The sequence below is a fragment of the Prionailurus viverrinus genome, chromosome B2 (genome assembly GCF_022837055.1).
Source record: "Prionailurus viverrinus isolate Anna chromosome B2, UM_Priviv_1.0, whole genome shotgun sequence".
NCBI classification, from domain to species: Eukaryota; Metazoa; Chordata; class Mammalia; order Carnivora; family Felidae; genus Prionailurus; species Prionailurus viverrinus.
In genome coordinates this window covers 57931451-57950289 of record NC_062565.1, presented here as the reverse complement: position 1 = coordinate 57950289, position 18839 = coordinate 57931451, and the positions used below count along the sequence as shown (strand labels likewise).

General features: G+C 35.3%; 1 protein-coding gene across 1 annotated transcript in view; it reads left to right on the top strand.

Moving 5' to 3' along the window:
• Nucleotides 1-18839, top strand: part of EYS (eyes shut homolog) — a 1626372-nt gene that overhangs the window by 1307016 nt on the left and 300517 nt on the right. Inside the window, exon 31 of the mRNA XM_047860135.1 lies at nucleotides 6802-6966. Within this exon, the coding sequence (XP_047716091.1) occupies nucleotides 6802-6966 (165 nt within the window). The remainder of the gene's footprint in view (nucleotides 1-6801; nucleotides 6967-18839) is intronic.

Below are 18839 nucleotides of genomic sequence, written 5' to 3'. Positions count from 1 at the left end.
TCTAGCAATGGGAAACTATTTCAGTCTTTTTAAACAGGAAAATAATACAGTTGACCCTTAAGCAACACGGACTTGAACTGCATGGGTCCACTCATATGTAGATTTTTTACAGTACAGTTCTGTACATGTATTTTCTTTTCCTTATGATTTTCTTAATAACATCTTTCTTTCTGTAGCTTACTTCATTGTAAGAATTTAGACTATAGTACATATAACATACAAATTATGTGTTAATCAACTATTAATGTTATCAGTAAGGCTTCCAACCAACAGTATGGTATTAGTTAAGGTTGGGGGGAGTCAGAAGTTATACTCAGATTTTTTACTGTGCAGGGCAGGCAGGGGGGTGGTGGCCACCCCTAATACCCGAGTTGTTCAATGGTCAAGTGTATATAAATCTTTAAGACTTTGGAGTTTCTCACAAATCATGTGTATAGTATGTAAGTCTATTTCATGGGTCTTGGAACTTAATTTTATAACTTTGGAATAATGTACATGATTATACCTTTTGTATTTTTGAATATTATTTGCTGGGTTTATTATATTTTAGGAATACTTTAGGAAGACAGATCTATGGACTAACTAGTGATATTCCTTTTAATCACAGAATTTAACAAAATTAGAAATATAAAAGAAGCAATTATTATTTTTAAGTAAAAACAAAATATTTATTAATAATTGCATTGCATTAGTCTCATCTTCATTTCATAAACTTAGCCATAGGATTTATATGATGTTCTTTCTGGGGAACATAGTAAAAGATTCAACAAAAGCATTAAAATATTATTTTTAATTTCTACTGAGTAAACCAAGTCTATTTCTCTTACAAAGAAAGAATAACAGGCAATATTATGTTTCTTTTAGTACCAGGAATTAAAATAAAGTTGTATATGGATAATTTGTGATTTATTGCACTTGTAGCTTTCTTTACATGTTAATATGTCAGTGTCTGGGGTTCCATCCTAGAAGACTTTGATACAAGGCTAAGGGGATTATAACTTATACTATGGACAAAGGTGTTCCATTTCTATTTAGAATGAATAACATTGTACTGCTCAGTTGCATTGTGTTCAGGGTAAAGATTTCAATCTCTTCTGTGTTTTCTTTATCATAAAGAATTCCATGGTGCTCCCATGAATAACATTTCAGTGTATTGTTGCTATTAATTGACTGTGGTCCTGAATCATACTATAGAAATATATTTGGTAAAAACTATTAAATTCATCACATTTTTAACATAAGGCCCTTCAAACTCGGTACTCTGGTTTCTCTCCTTTGACAATTTGAATTTTATTTTTTTAAATATTATATAATTTAGGGATTTAAAGATCCTCCTTCTTGGTTAATTTATTGGTTTTTCCCATGAGTCAGAACTGATTTTAAATTTTGTTAACCATATAAAAGTTAATATAATTAGATAGATCAGCCCATATGATCTTTTAAGACATTTAAACATAACAGATGTCTGTGTTGTGATGAGAAGTCACCAATTAACTACTGTGTGGCATATTTTGTAAGATGTTTAATACATATTTCTGTATAAAGTTGCTGTGTGTTTTTTTCATTTATAATTGGAAGAAAAATAAATTTGGAGTATGTTCAAATAGCATTGCCTGAAGAGGCTTTTGGAAGCAGCAGGAAAACACTCTACCTAACCCCAATTAGTCTTGTTTTCCACATTCAGGGCAGTTCTGTTTTCAAACATAGCCACTAAACATGATGATAATGGAAATTAATATGGTTAGAAAGCAATTCAATAGCAAATGTTTATTGTTCATAATTGTTGTTTCCTGTCGTAAGTTTCGTAAAATCTGTTAGCTCTAAAAAACAAACAAAGAAAAAACAAAAAAAAAACATTCAAGGAGTGTGTGAGCTGGGGGAAAAAGCAGGTGTGCCTGAATTATACAATAGATATGCTCTTGCAAAGTAATATGGAAGTCATTTTTTTTAACAAATTGAATTTTTTTCTTCTGTTGATGAGTTCACTATTTCTCAGAATAAGGAAATCTGATTATGGATCCAAATAATTTAATTCATATATGAACCCATATATAAAAGACTGTTTTTCTTACAGAAATTTTTTTGTGGATTTATCAATAACGTGAAAAGGTTAACCACAAAATAAATGTTAAAGCCCCATCTCTATAGTCTTTCCTTATCCCATTTTGATTATAATTTTTTTCTGTTTCTTTTTTTTCTAAACTACCACAAATGATCACTTTCACTATATTTGTATTTGTCTAATGTCTGTATTTGTCTAAGAATTTGCCTATACTGTGCAAAACTGGTAATGCCATAGGGTGATGCAAAGATGAATCAAACACAGATCTTTCAGATCTGAGAATGAATCTATGGAAGGGTTTATGGGGCAGGTTTTGTTAGAATTTCCCTTTTATGTAATTTTAACATTTCAAATTAGGCTCAGTGCTTCTTAGTGGCAGCAAATGTCAGGAAAAATGGTCAAGGGACCCAAGAAAAAATTTACCACATCAGAAGAATAAATTCTACCAACTTCTAGCTTGGGCTTGTCTTCCATGAAGCTAGAATCTAAGCTTCATGAGGATTAAGTCTTTATCTGTTTTTCTCACTACTATATTCCTTGACTGGTACCTGCCATGTAGTAGTCAGTCAATAAATATTTGTTGAATTAATGAACACATCAGTGACTCCAAGTAGGAGAGATAAAAGTAGTATAAAGAAATAGTGTCTAAAACCATATCATGGTATAACTAACAGACACGCAACATCTAAATAGTTGCCAAATTATATGATAAATATTTTATTAATTTAAAACCCAAGTACATTTCTTTGTAATCTTAACCATTTTTTCTGCCCTTGCTGCATCCAAATTTCTCATTTATACTTCTTCCAGTATAGAGCTAGCTACATTGTAGTTTAACTTGATTAGCATCTATTTTTCTCCTTGTAATATATATATTAAAAAGTGATGCGTGTGCAGTTCAGTATCTGACAAACATTGTGTTCCATCTGGTGAAACTCATACTGTGTTTTCTAATCACAAGCAAATTCCTCTCTTAATTCATCTATCCCCCAATGTCTTCTTAGAATTCATTTATTTAGACTATTCTGTTTCTGCTAATTAAAGTTAATTTACCTCCCTCATCCAAAGTAACAGATTTGCTATTTTACCAATTGTACCCAACATTTATGACAACTGTAACTGGAAGTAAAAAAACAAAGCATGTACCAAAACATTTGTAGATACAATATGAATGGAGTTCAAATTTGAGGGAGTATTCAAGGTGAGACTTGATAGAAAGGAAGCTTTATATAGCTAGGATTTGGGGGAAGGGAATTCCAGACAGAACAGTGTGAACACAAGCAGAACCACAGAAGAAAGTGTAATTCAGGCTTACCAGTAGATCTGTGTGTGTGGAAGCACTGAAAAATAAGACCATGGAAGGCTTGGTGTACTCCATAAGCAGATTAATTATTCTGTAGTTAGGGAAGGATTTTGACCAAATCTCTGAGGTGATATCCCCTGAGTAAAGTTGACGTGATAGCAATGACAGCTAATAGAAACTATAGGCAGGGAGGCCAGTTAGAAAGAAGCTATTGCCAACAGTTAAGTTGAAGCATAATGAGAAATAAGGGCAGTGGTAGCAGAAGGAAAGTTGCTAGATTTGATCTAAGAAAGAGGTGACAGGAGCCACCAATGGTTTGAGAAGAGATGGGTGGATAATGATGCTGAATTTCTAAGCCTGGGAGTGTAAGTGCTGGGAATAAGAAAATGGAGGAGGATCAGGTTTAGATAAAGCACAGACAAACTAGTTGACCCAGGACAGAGCCTTGAAAACTATGTGCATTGTGGAATAGTTTGAAAGAACAGTCTGCAAAGAAGCTGTTGTTCAGGTGAGGAGATGGTCAAAGTGCAGTATAGTGTCATGAGCAACAAGGAGAATGTTTTAATACAAATAAGTGTTAAGTATTACAGAGTTTTCTAGGCATCTGAGAATTAATGCAGGATTTGCTAAGTAGGCCTAAAAACAGATCCGTTTGAAAAAAGATCTAGTAAAATCTAGAGCCAAGGAAATTAATTTTGAGAAATTAAAGATTGTGTGCAAAAAGCCAAGAAATGCTAAAAAATATGTGATATTAAATATGTAAGTTACCATATATCTTAAATCAAGTAGTTGCTAATACATACATTATATTTATATCTGACAAAACAAAATTATGAACATAACAGGACATTAAAAATAAACTCTTTCACATGCACCAAGATATAGTGCTGTAAACAAAATGAGATGCCATATCTAAAAACAAGATCTAACTGGGAAGAGTTCTTGATATAACAAGCATTTGAAGAAAAAAAGAGGATTTTAGAGACACGACTTTGAGGAAATGTTTTTGTAGAAAGCTATCTTGTCCTCACCTCACATTCTCCCACCCATCACATCTGACAGTGTTTGGGGGGAGCTAAAACCAAATCACTTGGAAAGGAAGACCATGGATCAACAGAGTCATATATTTTTACCTGAGAAAGAAAGCCAAAGCAGCCTTCGGGAGTATATGTGCGTGCGTGCATACATGGGAGCGCGTAAAGACTGAAAACTAACAATACCCTCACAGACAGTAGAGCAGGGAATGTAGAAGTATTTCCCAGGGACTAGATACAGACCCCTCAGGAAGGAAATTTGGTCTAGGGTCATTTTTAGGTTCTACCCAAGTAGTAGTTTTTTCTAGTCAAGTGACCTAGACAGCCTTAACATTCCCCTCAGTTTGACTAAACTTTAGACAGTCTTCTTCCTGACTCTAGGCCCGTTCTGTGATGAAGATAGGAAGAAGCTTATATTTTTTAGGGGGGTAAGGCCAATTAGCAAACAGTAGTTTGTGATTCCCCCACCTCAGCTCTCAAAAGCTCTACCACTCTTTGTATCAGAGGAATTAAGGAAAGACTGAATTCTGACCCCTCTCCTTTATTGCAGTAGTCTTGAATAAAGTCTTTGCCTGATTAACTTTATCTAGTACAACTTTTACTTTGACACAGGTAAGTGGCTGTCTACCGAGGAGTCTGTGCTAAAGTGAAAAATCAATATGGGACCAAGTTGGAAGTGACAAGCCAAAGGCAGGTCATGGCACAAGTCCTAGGAATTGTAGTTGGCAAAGGATTTCTAAAGAATTCACACATGCTCATGAGTCATAGGGTTCCCAGATTTAAGAACTAAAAATGTGACACATGGAGTTAAATTTGAATTTCAAATACAAATAATTCTTCTAGTATATTTTGTGAAATCTTTCATACATACTTACACTAAAACATTATTTGTTGTTTATCTGAAAATGAAACTGGACTGAGCATGTTGTATTTTATGACATTTCTACCGCAAGAGAAACCGTCAGTTTTAAACATCTGCTATTCCTAGAGAGCGAGAGCTTGCTTATAACAGCATCAATCACCAGCTCTTACAGCTCTCTTTTACTGTGTACTTCTCTCTCCTTTCCACCTCACCTACCCTCCTCCACATTCAAAGCCGAAAGGGTCAGAAACAGCAGCTAGCATGAACGGGAGGTGGTAAGACAAGAAAAAGAACAGAAATCAGCTTCCTTCTGCCCCTCAAGGTGGATAGCAGTGTCAGGTCCCTCCAGGTCTTGGCTGGTGGAAGAGGGTAGGGGATATCCTATCTCTGAAGGAAGATTTGAGTGTTGATAATAAAGTTGCATTTCCACATTCTGTGTATTAATACCTGTTCAAAGTACCAAGTCTATAGATCTATGTTGCTAGTCTATAGGTACATGACAATAAAATAAGTACTTTTCAAATTTTATGTGCTTCAATATTTTGAGATTAATCATTTAAAAGATTAATAACTTGGGGCACCTGACTCAGTCGGTTAAGCAGCCAACTCTTGATTTCTGCTCAGATCATGATCTCACAATTTATGAGTTTGAGCCCCCTGTCGGGCTCTGCGCTGACAGTGCAGAACCTGCTTGGGATTCTCTATCACCCTCTCCCTCTGCCCCTCCCCCACTTGCACTCTCTCTTTCTCTCCTAAAATAAGTAAAATAAACTTATTTTTTTAAATAAAAGAGTAATAATTCTAAAAGGATAACTCTAAAAAATTAACTTTGCATATTATAGTAATACCACTTGTAAAATATCTAAGTATTATTGGAAAGCACTAAATATTAATGAATATTAATAAAACTTTTCTGTGTGATAATTTATTTTCTTTTTAAATCTATATTTTTTATCAATCTCTACACCAAACATGAGGCTCAAACTCACAACCCCAAGATAAAGAGTCATATGCTCTTCTAGCTGACCCAGGCAGGCACCCCACTATATGGTTTGATAGAGAGATTTTCTATCTTTATATAGAAATGCACCTATAGATTTTCTAATCTTTTGTGTCACAGATTTTTTTCAGTACTTTCCTATTGAGGTGTAATTACACCAAATAAAGTTCATTGATTTAAGTATATAATGTGATTTATAGACATTCATATCAGAATATTTTAAGAATCTAATGAATACTATTATTTCACATGTGCAAAAACACAGATTTTGTTTCGTACAATTTCAGGGTGTTTATTTACCTTTAAAGCCCATCCATCAATGACAAAATTTTTGCTCTAGGTCTTTTCCTCTGGACTGGTGGTTGATTATTTGAGACAATGACTTCACAAATCTATTATACTTATGTATCAGAATTTCTTAATATTGAGTCTAATGTTTGTAAATATAAACTTTATCTTTTTATATGAATGCTAACTATAAATCCTATGTTCTTATCTACAGGATTAGCAGAATGTACTATGACCTTTTTTTTCTTTCAGGTGCAGGTTTACTTTTTCCATCTTTCAGTGGGAATTCCTATCTAGAATTACCTTTTTTTATAACCCTGGATGAGTTCACATGTGTTCCAGGGAAAGAACATAACAGAACTGTTACCATCTACTTGACTATAAAAACAAACACTTTGAATGGAACTATTCTCTACAGTGAGTATTAAATGTTTGACTTCCTATATGTCAGTTTTCTTTCTCAAATGTTAACCTATTGAAGCAATGAATTATTCATTTAAATATTGTAGGAAAACTTTTCTAGCTTAGTGCATGAAGCATTACCAAAAGAAAATCTTAGTTCTTTCTAGTTTTCTTAAGAAGTTTCTTTAATTTATGAGTTTTTCAATGGAACATGACTTACAAACAGGCTCTGAACCAGCAAGGAAGAATATAGCAAGCATATGAATATGATGGCATATGGCTATAGCAGTAAAACATAAATGCTTCAAATGTTTCAGAGCATATTTTTATAATATAAATCACTAAATATGAATTGAATTCAATACTTAGTAATTTGTAAAATGGCATTCCAAAGCTGAGGTTCATTCGATAATTGGGAAAATTTCCTATCACACTTTTAGCGTTATCTTAGCTGGTTAGAAAAATAGTATAGTATTAACAGTATTTATTTAAGGAAATGCATCTATATCAAGGTTTCCCTAATTACGCAATGTGCTCACAGGGATTTCTATAACCAGAATTTACAGATTTCTTTCTTCTATGGCTGAACATCACTAAAGTATATTCCGTGCAGTATTCCAAATGTGATATTTTTTTTTCTTTTTTTCTTTTGAAATGAATATACAATAGTTTTAACAATTCCCTATATTGGAGGTATAATGTCTTCAGTGCTTAGATAGATTATCCATTCTAGGGAAAGTCATTATTTCTAAAAATATTTTCTACTCTACTTTGAAATATTTTGCAAACTTGAGTCATCACTTTGTACTTTCCAAAAAAATTAAACCTTTTTATTAATGGCTATGAGTAAAATGCTTAAAAGAAGCATTTATTGGAAAACGGGGTGAAATTAGAAGTTTTGAATATTAAAACTAAAAATTTGGGGCACCTGGGTAGCTCAGTTGGTTGAGTGTTCAACTCTTCATTTTGGCTCAGGTCATGATCCCAGGGTCATGAGATCAAGCCCTTGTATCAGGCTTCATGCTGGGCATGGAACATGCTTGAGATTCTCTCTCTCCCTCCTGCTGCCCATATCTCCTGCTTGCATCATCTATCTATCTATCTATCTATCTATATTAAATTATTATATATTAAAAATTATATACATTAAAAATCAATTAAAAAAATTTTTAATGTTTATTTATTTTTGAGAGAGAGAGAGAGAGAGAGAGAGAGAAACAGAGCCTGAGTTGGGGAGGGGCAGAGAGAGGGGGAGACACAGAATCCCAAGCAGACTCCAGACTTCGAGCTATCAACGCAGAGCCCAACACAGGGCTCGAACTCATGAACTGTGAGACCATGACCTGAGCTGAAGTCGGGCACCCAACCAACTGAGCCACCCAGGCGCACCTACACTAAAAACAAATTTTAAACTGAAAACTTGTTATATTTTAGAAAGAAACTAATGTCAGAACTAGACAAACATTATTTATTTCCCAGGAGTGTAAGCACCCATGTTAAAATGATGGCTTTAGAATGAATTATTTATAAATCTGATTTATTTATATTTAGAGAGAGAGAGAGAGAGAGAGAAGAAAAAAAAGGAAAAGGAAAATTTGTTTTATGTATAAAACCTAAGTTGTGGTAGACAACCATGAAATTTGGAGGTAATAGTATATTGCAGGGGAAAGGAAACAAAACAAAACACAGAACAAAAGACACAAGCATAATAATTTAAAGGCACAAAGCAAAGTGATTTTCTGGCTTTGCAATTTTTTTAAGTTATATAGAGTAAGACAGTGTTTTCTTGTAGAGAGTGTGTCTTTACCAACTAAAAACAGCTCATTGCCAAAGAAGCAGCCAGCCCCTGGGAAGTCTCCTCTGGGCTCATGCTCCTGGCTCGTATCTATGCTTGTGCTCAATGTGCTCTTTTTAAAAGCCATAAAAATACATGCCAAGCATATATACACCCTGTATAATAAGTTGGTACTTTAATTTAAACCAATAAACTGAAGCGGATGTTAGTGCCATAAGATTATTCTTGCTTTTTATATCCATTGACCTCCAAAAAAAAAAAAATCAAACTAGAAATGATTTAAAAACAAAACAAAACACCATGCCTTTGTAATGATTATCAATTTCTGACTTTGTCTTACATAATTGTTGTCCCAGAACTGGATACATCAAAGCTATTTACTCAAGGGAGTTTCATAGCCTGTGAATGGAGAAAATATTTTTGTCTAGAAAGCATTCTTTTGTTCATCTGTAGAGTGGTAATTTAATCCTACACTGTTGGGAATACCTCAGCAGAATGTTTCATGGGATTTTTGCTTTCAGCCCTCTTCGAATTTATCAACCTCATAAAAGCCTCACAACAGATGAACATGAAGATTTTTTTGATTCAGTTAAACATCCGTAGTTTAAAAGGTGTCCCTTAACTTGACTTAAGGGCTAATTTTCTTTCCTTTGAAGTCAGTATATTACAAGTAGGAGCAATTAAGAATAGTGAGGAAATTAGAACAGATGTTTCACTTTAGAGACTAGGAGTTGATTTTTGTCTGTTTTTTGTTTTGTTTTGTTTGTTTTTTAGTTTTGTCATTTTCATTCCTGGACATTTCAGTAAAAACTCAAATCATTCTACAAACATTTATTGAATACTTGTGTTTTATATCACCCAATTTTAAAGGGAGAAGGATAGAGAAATATCAGGTTGATAAGCCGGTGTTGGCTTTGAATTATATTCCTAGTTCAAAAGTGTAGATTTATCTTTTCTCAGTTTGCCTCACCAACTAATTGATGTTGAAAAGGAACAAAAGGAAGATAAAACTGGAATCCTTATGGGGTTACAGTAAAAATCCTTAGAAAGGATAGTTTAAAAAAGAACTCTCTGTGGGAGAGAGACAGCTCTGAGAACAGCAGTCAAGATGAAAAGAAAGCTTTTTGAATCTGCCACTGAACCAATTCAGAATTCTGGAACCCCGTCAAAGGAGCTACTAATAGGTCACGGGAGAAGGGATGAGACCACACAAAACTCTTTAGGTGCTCTTTCAGAAAATGAGGTGTATTTGGCCAGCGGTATCAATCAGGAGGTTTCGTCATGAGATGTATTACTATGCAGTTGAATCCCATTCTGTGCTACTTCTTTGAAAAGAAATAAGCATGCCCTTTGGAAGTATGTGATCTTTGAGAAGTAGGAGCAGACATCTGACCAAGTTGCAGGAGGCAAATTACATGAGCAACTCCAGTGAGAGAACAAGATTCAGAAGCAATCTTTGTATTACTTAATATTTGTATTTGAGAAAGAAAGTATAAGAAGGGCTAGTCTTAGGTATTTATTCCAGGTAGAAATTGACAGAACAAGTAGGATCATTGGATCCTCCTTTTTCGTGCATTTGGGGAGGGCTAGAAGAAGAGATTTCTGAGATTGCTGAGGAAAACACATGAAATCTAAAGTATCATAACATCTGCTTTTCTCTATAAAATGATTCCCAGTAGGATACACAATATCTTCATTAGATACTTATTACGCCAAGGCCAGTGAAATCCCACAGTAGTTCCTGACAGCATTTAATAAATATCTTCTTATCTTCTTTTCTTAGAGAAAAAAGTGTGCTCAGTTTTAATCAATTTTACAATGTGCACTGTAAAATTCTTTGAATATCTTTGTCCCTCCTTGATAGCTCCCAGTGGAGCTTGCTCCAGACGGCTAGGAGAGGGAGTGGAGTGGAAAGCATGGTTGGATGAATTCATACATTGCCATTTACAAGATACACAAAGATTGCTTTTCATCTTATTTTTTATGACAGGAAAGTCAAATTCAACAAATTTCAACTGAGTGCCAAGAAAGCACATCACACTCTTCTAGGCACTGTGACCTGTACAAAGAGAGATAAGAAATAACCTGTACCCTTTTCTCACCGTTTAGCTGACTGTGATAGGACTTAATTATAATAGGAGTAGAAATTAAGAACAAGGGCTGAGTAAACAGATTCCTTACACTAGGAATCTGTGTTTATGTCTCTTCACCTAAATAGGGAACACTTAGTAATCTGGAATTATGTTTTACATCTCTCTTCCACCCACCTCCTCAGTACTTCACCAGTGCCTTGTGTAGAGTAAGGTTTTTAAGAATTGTTCATAAAGTTCTGTTGATGAGTTACTCAACTGTGATTGTTGTGATGAAAAATGAGTAGGTATTGAAACTATACTTTGAGAAACCATTCTGTTAGTAAGCAAGTTTAAAAAAATGGTGCAGATTTCAAGGGTTTACTCAAAATTTAGCTTAAATCAAAGATAATTTTATCCTGGGTCTATTTAACGACCAGGAGCATAACAGGGGTTGGCAGTTTTTTCTGTAATGGCCAAAGAGTAAATATTATACGGGCCACACACTCTGTGTTACAACAGTTCAACTCTGCCAGTGTAGCATGAAAGCAGCCATAGACGGTATGGGACTGTGAATGAATACAGCTGTGTTGCAAAAAATCTTTTACTTGCAGAACCAAACAGTGGAAGAATTTGGTCTGTGGGCTATAGTTTGCCAACCCTTGACTGAGAATGATGTGATTTGTTAGACGTCTCTTGAAAGAGAACATTGTGTTAAGAAAAATTAAACTCTATTTCTGTGATTGAAATTTATGAAGACATAAATCAGTGAGAGATACACAGTATTTCTATGTAATTATATGTAATTATATCAAGAAATGGACCAGTGAGGAACAAACTTGCTTCTAACAGACAGAGGTAGGGACAAAAACAAACAAATGAGCCCATTCAAGGATTGGAATTGGTGCCATGCCCACCTCAAGAACAGTAAAATCCAGGGGCGCCTGGGTGGCCCAGTCAGTTGGGCATCCGACTTCAGCCAGGTCATGATCTCCGGGTCCGTGAGTTCGAGCCCCGCGTCAGGCTCTGGGCTGATGGCTCGGAGCCTGGAGCCTGTTTCCGATTCTGTGTCTCCCTCTCTCTCTGCCCCTCCCCCATTCATGCTCTGTCTCTCTCCGTCCCAAAAATAAAAATAAAAACGTTGAAAAAAAAATTAAGGGGCGCCTGGGTGGCGCAGTCGGTTAAGCGTCCGACTTCAGCCAGGTCATGATCTCGCGGTCTGTGAGTTCGAGCCCCGCGTCGGGCTCTGGGCTAATGGCTCAGAGCCTGGAGCCTGTTTCCGATTCTGTGTCTCCCTCTCTCTCTGCCCCTCCCCCGTTCATGCTCTGTCTCTCTCTGTCCCAAAAAATAAATAAATGTTGAAAAAAAAAAATTTAAAAAAAAAAAAAAAAAAATTAAAAAAAAAGAAAAAAAGAACAGTAAAATCCAGTGATTAAGAAAATTACTATGGAGCTAGACTATCTGGCTCTGCCCTCTGGGCAAATTACTTAACATCTCTGTGCCTCAGTATCTGTGAAATGGAATCGTATTATTTGTAATAATACCAAAGATATGAAAATTTCGTTGTAAGAATGGGGAGAGTTAACACATTTAATATGCTTAAAATTGTGTTTGGTGTATGGCAACATGAAGTCAATGCTAAATATCTTCTTCAGCTAATATTCTAATCCTTCCTCTCTCATAACTTGCCTGGTAAGGAGTCTTGGGAATTAGATGCCCAGGATGCTATATTCTTATCTAATAGGTGTCCTTAACATTATATCCATTTGATAGACATACCACCCTGAGAAAGAATATTTAGACTATAAAAAATATTGGAATCAGAAATGAGACAGTAATGGAGCAAACAGTAGATGCAATTTTTTGTTTCATTTTTAACCATTTCATCCAAATGAGGAGGATTCATTTCCTGTAAGAATCTTGTGTTGTGAGTTGTATTTTCTTTCCTGGTTAAGCACAATTAGCAGCCGAGGCAAAATTAAAATAGGGTCTCAATAAATTTTAGCAACTGTCCCAGAAGCCACTCTGCAGCAGCATGTAATAAACATGTGTTAATAATTAATTATGTGTGCCAGGCTGCTGCCACAATGTAGCAGTTCTCCTGGAACTTCTCTGCCTCCCATTTTTTCACAGACCAACCAGATCACCCCAACCACGTTCTAACTACTAAAATGTGTTACTGCTCATGTTGCCCCCGTTGCTCTAAGATGTCTTCAACCCTGAGCCACTGCTGCTAAGATTGATACTGGGTTTGCTGCTGCTACATACAAATAAAGACCTTTAAGGAGAGCCAGGAAAGGGGAATTCTTCAGCTACAGTCAAAACATGTGTGCTCAACAGAGAACTCTATGCAAACTCAGGGAATAGTTTTTGTTACATGCCATGAAGGCGCCACCAGGGACGGAGAGATCATCCGTTTACTGCCATAGGCAGTCCTGATCAAAATGTCAGTAGGTAACCAAAGGTAGATGTGAACCCAAGTTAGCTGTGAATTAATTGTACAACACAAGGTAAATCAATTAACCTTTATGTATTTCAGTTTGATGACAAATAATGCAGATGAATTTTTATTTTCAAGTTCACAGGGTCTGAAAATGTATATAGGGCACGTGGGTGGCTCAGTTGGTCAAGTCTTTGACTTTGGGTCAGATCATGATCACATGATTCATGAGTTCGAGCCCCACATCGGGCTCTGCACTGGTAATGGGGAGCTTGCCTGGGATTCTCTCTCTCTCCCTCTCTCTCTGCCCCTCCCTCACTCACAGTTTCTCTCTCTCTCTCTCTCTCTCTCTCTCTCTCTCTCTCTCTGTCTCTAAAAATAAATAAATAAACTTAATAAAAAAAGAAAGAAAGAAAGAGAGTGAGGCACCTGGGTGGCTCAGTCGGTTGAGCATCCAACTTTGGCTCAGGTGGTGATCTTGTGGTTTGTGAGTTCGAGCCCCACATCGAGCTCAGTGCTGACAGCTCAGAGCCTGGAGCCTGCTGCTGATTCTGTGTCTCCTGTCTCTCTGCCCTCCCTTGCTCACATTCTGTCAATCTCTCTCACAAAAATAAGTAAGCATTAATTTATTTAAGTGTATATAAAAGTGTTTTTGAAAAATACAAAGTACCATATAAAGGTATGAAGGGATTTTTTGTTTTATGAGAAACGGTAGAAATCTATATCACTTCATGGAAATTTCCAAATTGGACCATCTGTATACCTGATTTAACAAGCATGCTATCTGTATTCATCACTATCGAGCCTATAAGGAATGGTGAATTTTATTTTAATTCAAACTGATGAGCAGTTGTTTATTTGTACATGAACTCAAATCAAACTGTCATTGATGTTTGGGAGCACTCATTACAATAGTTCAAATAGAGAAAAATTCGCATTTTTAATGGAAGTGGTACCATATAAACCATAATTACTCTCTTGAGTATTTCAATTAAGTGATAAAGTATCTATGCTTAGAAATTTTGGGGTCTACAACCCAATATAATAACCAAGCAAACCAAAATTATAAAAACTTGAGGACATAATTCTTTCCATCTCTCTGGCTTATTTCATTATTATTCCTTTCTTGTAAGACTAAATGTATACTGTATAACATGTATATACATATATGCTATGTATATAATTTATACATTTTAGCCTCAATTATTAGGGTTATCTCTCTAAAATGCTATGATATGATATCTAGAAACTAGAGTTCTGTAATTTTTAAGTAATTATTAACATTTATTGTTCTAAGCAGCAGTTTCTATATTTAATAAATCTTAAATCAGGAGATACAATTGATGATTTCATTAGTATAAATTGGGGAATTACAGACTTTGTAAAGTTTCAAAATATTTTCTTCATAAATATTCAGAAAAACTCAAGACACAAAGGATTCATTGAAAAAATTACTACACAGCCTAAAAGCATAAAGAATCCTTTCAAAAAGGGTAAGTTCACACTTCTCTGCTAATGGATCATCAAATGTCTTTTCAGCGAAACAACAGAATGACTCTTTTTCAATGGCTTAACATTGACATCTTCCACAGCCTTCAAGTCCTGTCCAAGGCAGCACAGATTAGATATTATGGGGAAAAAGACACTGCTCTTCACATTTGTCATATATCACAGAAAGAGAGATGCACATTTTCTTGATATTTTTGGGTTCCATGAGCACTGTTGAACTAAATTTAATGTGGCATATGGATTACTCAGCCCATAAAGTTTATTACAAAAATATACATCTGACAGTAGTCATTACTTATGATTTTCTCTAGAAGTTCTATTTTGAAAATTTTATATTTTATTTTACTAATTGCCACTAATTTTTCATTTTTTATTATAGTTGTATTTGAAAACATGTTTTTAGTACTTGTGAGATAATAGAGATATATATATTTGTCTCTGCCTCCAGTTACTGGCACAAAACTCCTAAAACCCTTGTAATTTCTTAAGTGATAACACTATGAGCATCTCTTGTTCTAATATTTGTCTTTGACCCTGTCCCTTCATACCAGGCTTCTAAAACTTTAGTAATTTGTAAGTGATAAATGCAGTAGGAGCATATTCTGTTCTAATAAGGGACTCTGGGTGGGATTCTGGATGGCTCCTTGGTGGGGGCTGGTCACCAGATAGACCAAACTTATGATTGATGCTTGGAATTTTCAGTCTAAGCCCCCCACCCTCCACGGAGGAGAGAGGGGCTGGAAATGGGGTTAATAACTGATCATGCTTACACAAGGAAGCCCCCACAAAATCCCAGTATCTCTCAGAGAGCTTCCAGGTGGGCAAATCTCATCCTCATCAGGAGGGTGAAGCACCCAACTCCACAGGTGCAGAAACTTCTGCTCTTGGACCCTCCTATTCCTTACCCTATGTATCTCTTCATCTGGATGTTCATCTGTTTTCTTTATCATGTCCTTTAATAAACTAGTAAATGTGTTTCCCTGAGTTCTGTGAACACCTCTAGCAAATTAATCAAACAATCTTTGGAATGTCTGATCTATAGCCAGTTGGTCAGAAGCACTGGTGATAACCTGGGCTTGCAACTGATTTCTGAGGTATGAATTGTAGGTGGGGGGAAGGGGGCAGCAGTCTCATGGGACACCTAACTTGTAAGGTCTGACACTGTCTCCAGGTAGGTAGTGTCCAAGTTGAAATAAATGGTAGGACACTCAAATAGTGTCACAGAGAATTGCATGTATGGGGAAAAACCTCCACACATTTGGCGATCAGAAGTGAAGTGTTTTATTTGAGGAGTAAAGGAGACTCATGGGAAAGAAAAACACCATAGAAAAGTAGGGTTTTCCCTACATAGGAAAGTAGAAAATGGAATTTTTGTACTATAGTACTATTTGTGAAAGACAAACAGTTCTTCCTGAGTGTTTATTCATAGCTTTTCTCTAAGTATTTTCTCAAAATATAGGTTTGTGATGCAAAGTCAGTTGATTTTAAAGTGAAAAAGTCAATCTATCAAACAATATGAACTGTATTCCCTGAAATGGATAATTTGCTATTGAATCATGCAAATACATCAGTAACCTGAGGTCTTCCATTGCCCCCTCCCACCATCATGTTACCAGCAAAACATTCTGAATTCCTTTAAAAGTATTATTATATAAAACAAGAAATCGCTTATTAATAGAATAAGTCCAAATGATGAGTTTAAAACTGTTACTATTTGGCAGACTAGAGGAAGAACTATGCTTAATTGTTTATTTTTATTTCATTCCCATTACCTTTATTAAAGCTGCCTTTTTGTGTTCTATATCACAGGGTAGCTCTGGTTCATGATGGGATGTTGGTGTACTTGGATAAGATCGTTTATCCCTGTCATTGATTTTAGTGACTGTGCTTCCTTTAAAAATAACTCTTTCTTGCATTGTACTACATATATCTTGCTTAATGTATATAATTTTTAAAATTCAGTTTTTGAAGCTTTGAAAAACAGACCTTGTACATATGGTACAACAGCTTGACCTAAATGTTCAACTTTCTTCTACTCTACTCCGTATATCGTATTTTTAAGCCTTATCTTGAAAATAGGAGTTTGAAATGATAATATACTTTAGAAATATTAAGTAATAGAAACTTCAGGGTACAAATGGGGAAAAGAACTGGATTCCAGACTGTCAGTTAGTGCATAGCAAAATGAACCACCCTCCCCTCTCCCAAAATGATGGGGGTGGAGAACAAGCCAAGAATTCAAGAAAAAAACAATTTTATGCCATTCTATGATATAACTAACCTTTTATATATCCAAGAAGAGAAAACACAAGATGCTGGTACAGAGTGTTGCATTTCTAAAGGTGCTCTCATTGCCCCCAGCTTCCTCCCCTCAGTAAAAAGAGGAGTCATAAATAATCCTAAATCTTTAATTATACCATCAAATTCAGAGAAAAGCAGCCTAAGAAACTGAATAGGAAGTCATGGGGAAAATAAGGGAAAACTCTGAAGAACAGAAGCCCAGAAGACTGCTAATGGATCTGAGGGGAGGCAGAAAAGGTAAAGCTGCATCGCTCTCTGCCAGGAACTGGACTAATTTGGGGTATTGTACAGCTGCAGTCTTCAGAAGTGTGATAAAAACCTAGACGGTTTGAGTGGGCTCTAAGAAAGGGCGTTTATGAGGATCTCAAGAGTGATTTTCAGCCATCTTCATTATGCCCTTTGCTACTCATACTTCGTTATTAAATCTTTAAGGCTGTTATTCTGTCCAATTTGTTTTCTTCCGCAATATCGATTTAATCTAAATTATTTTTTACTATATTTCACTTTGTGTTTCTCTTACCGAATTTATATTCTTAATAAGCGCTACAGCACAAAGTACTCATGGGAAATCTGTTTCTTAGATTTTGTATGTCCCCAAATTTTCTGATTTTCAACTGTATTTTGAATTCTTCTTTTCTGTCTTCCTACCCAATCTCAGTCATTCATAAGGGTGGGCATCTCTATCCAGTCCAAGACTGCTATGTTGCTTAACACCAGGGGACCCCCTTTGCATTGTATTCTATGTGAATTTTTCTCCTTGGAGTTGGTTTTGGTTTTCTTTGCTATCATATAATGTGACTCATTTCTCCTAATATACCTCAAAATTTCTAAAACTGAAATTAGCTTATTTTCTTTGTTAAAAGGGTAATTTTCAAAAAGATATATAAAATGAGCACACATCAAAAATTTTATTTAACCTCTTAATGAGGGAACTGGTAAGATACTATGACTAGTTCAGAGGAGGAGTCAAGGAGTGTGTGTGTATATATATATATATATATATATATATATATATATATATATATATGGTTAAGGAATTTTGAAGCGAATTTACAAATAGAGACTTTACATAGCAAATCTACCTACGGAGTAACAATCAGTTGCACTTCACAATCAGTTTGAATTGCTATAGACAAGAATAACTCAAATTATTATTAGTTTTCATAAACTTACAGTTGTAAAATATCTGAAAGATAAAGACAGGTGAGGAGCACCTGAATGGGTAAGCTAGATTTTTTTTTCCTATTTCAGATTCTTTCACAATTTCTCCTGATACCTTTCTCTGAACCATTCTTTGAAATCCAAGCGTTGCTTGTGTTCTACTCTTATAGAGCCTGAAACATGGGGGGAGAGATAACTTAAGTTTCCTGGCATTCTTACTGAGATGTTAAAGAAACATTTGTCTGGGGTTCAGTGATACTTTACATTTCACTTTGGTTTCTTTTTTTTTTTTTCTCTTTCAAATTGATGTGAGCTCTGACGCAGAGATATTTCAAGTTTATCTAGATCCTTGAGCATATCCAGGGTCCTTTCAGATGTCCGTAACATCAAAATTATTTTTTTCAAAATTATTTTTTAATAAAACCAAGATATTTGCCTTTTTCACTGTGTTGATGGACATTTGCAGTCAGGGTACAAAAGTCACAGTAGATACAGTATCTGGCACCTAGTGTCATGGCGGAGTATATTTGTACACCCAAATTGTACTCATTTTATTCTATTCCACTATGCACTCAAAGTAAAAGTCAACATAAAAATGCCCTAATGGTGCAGA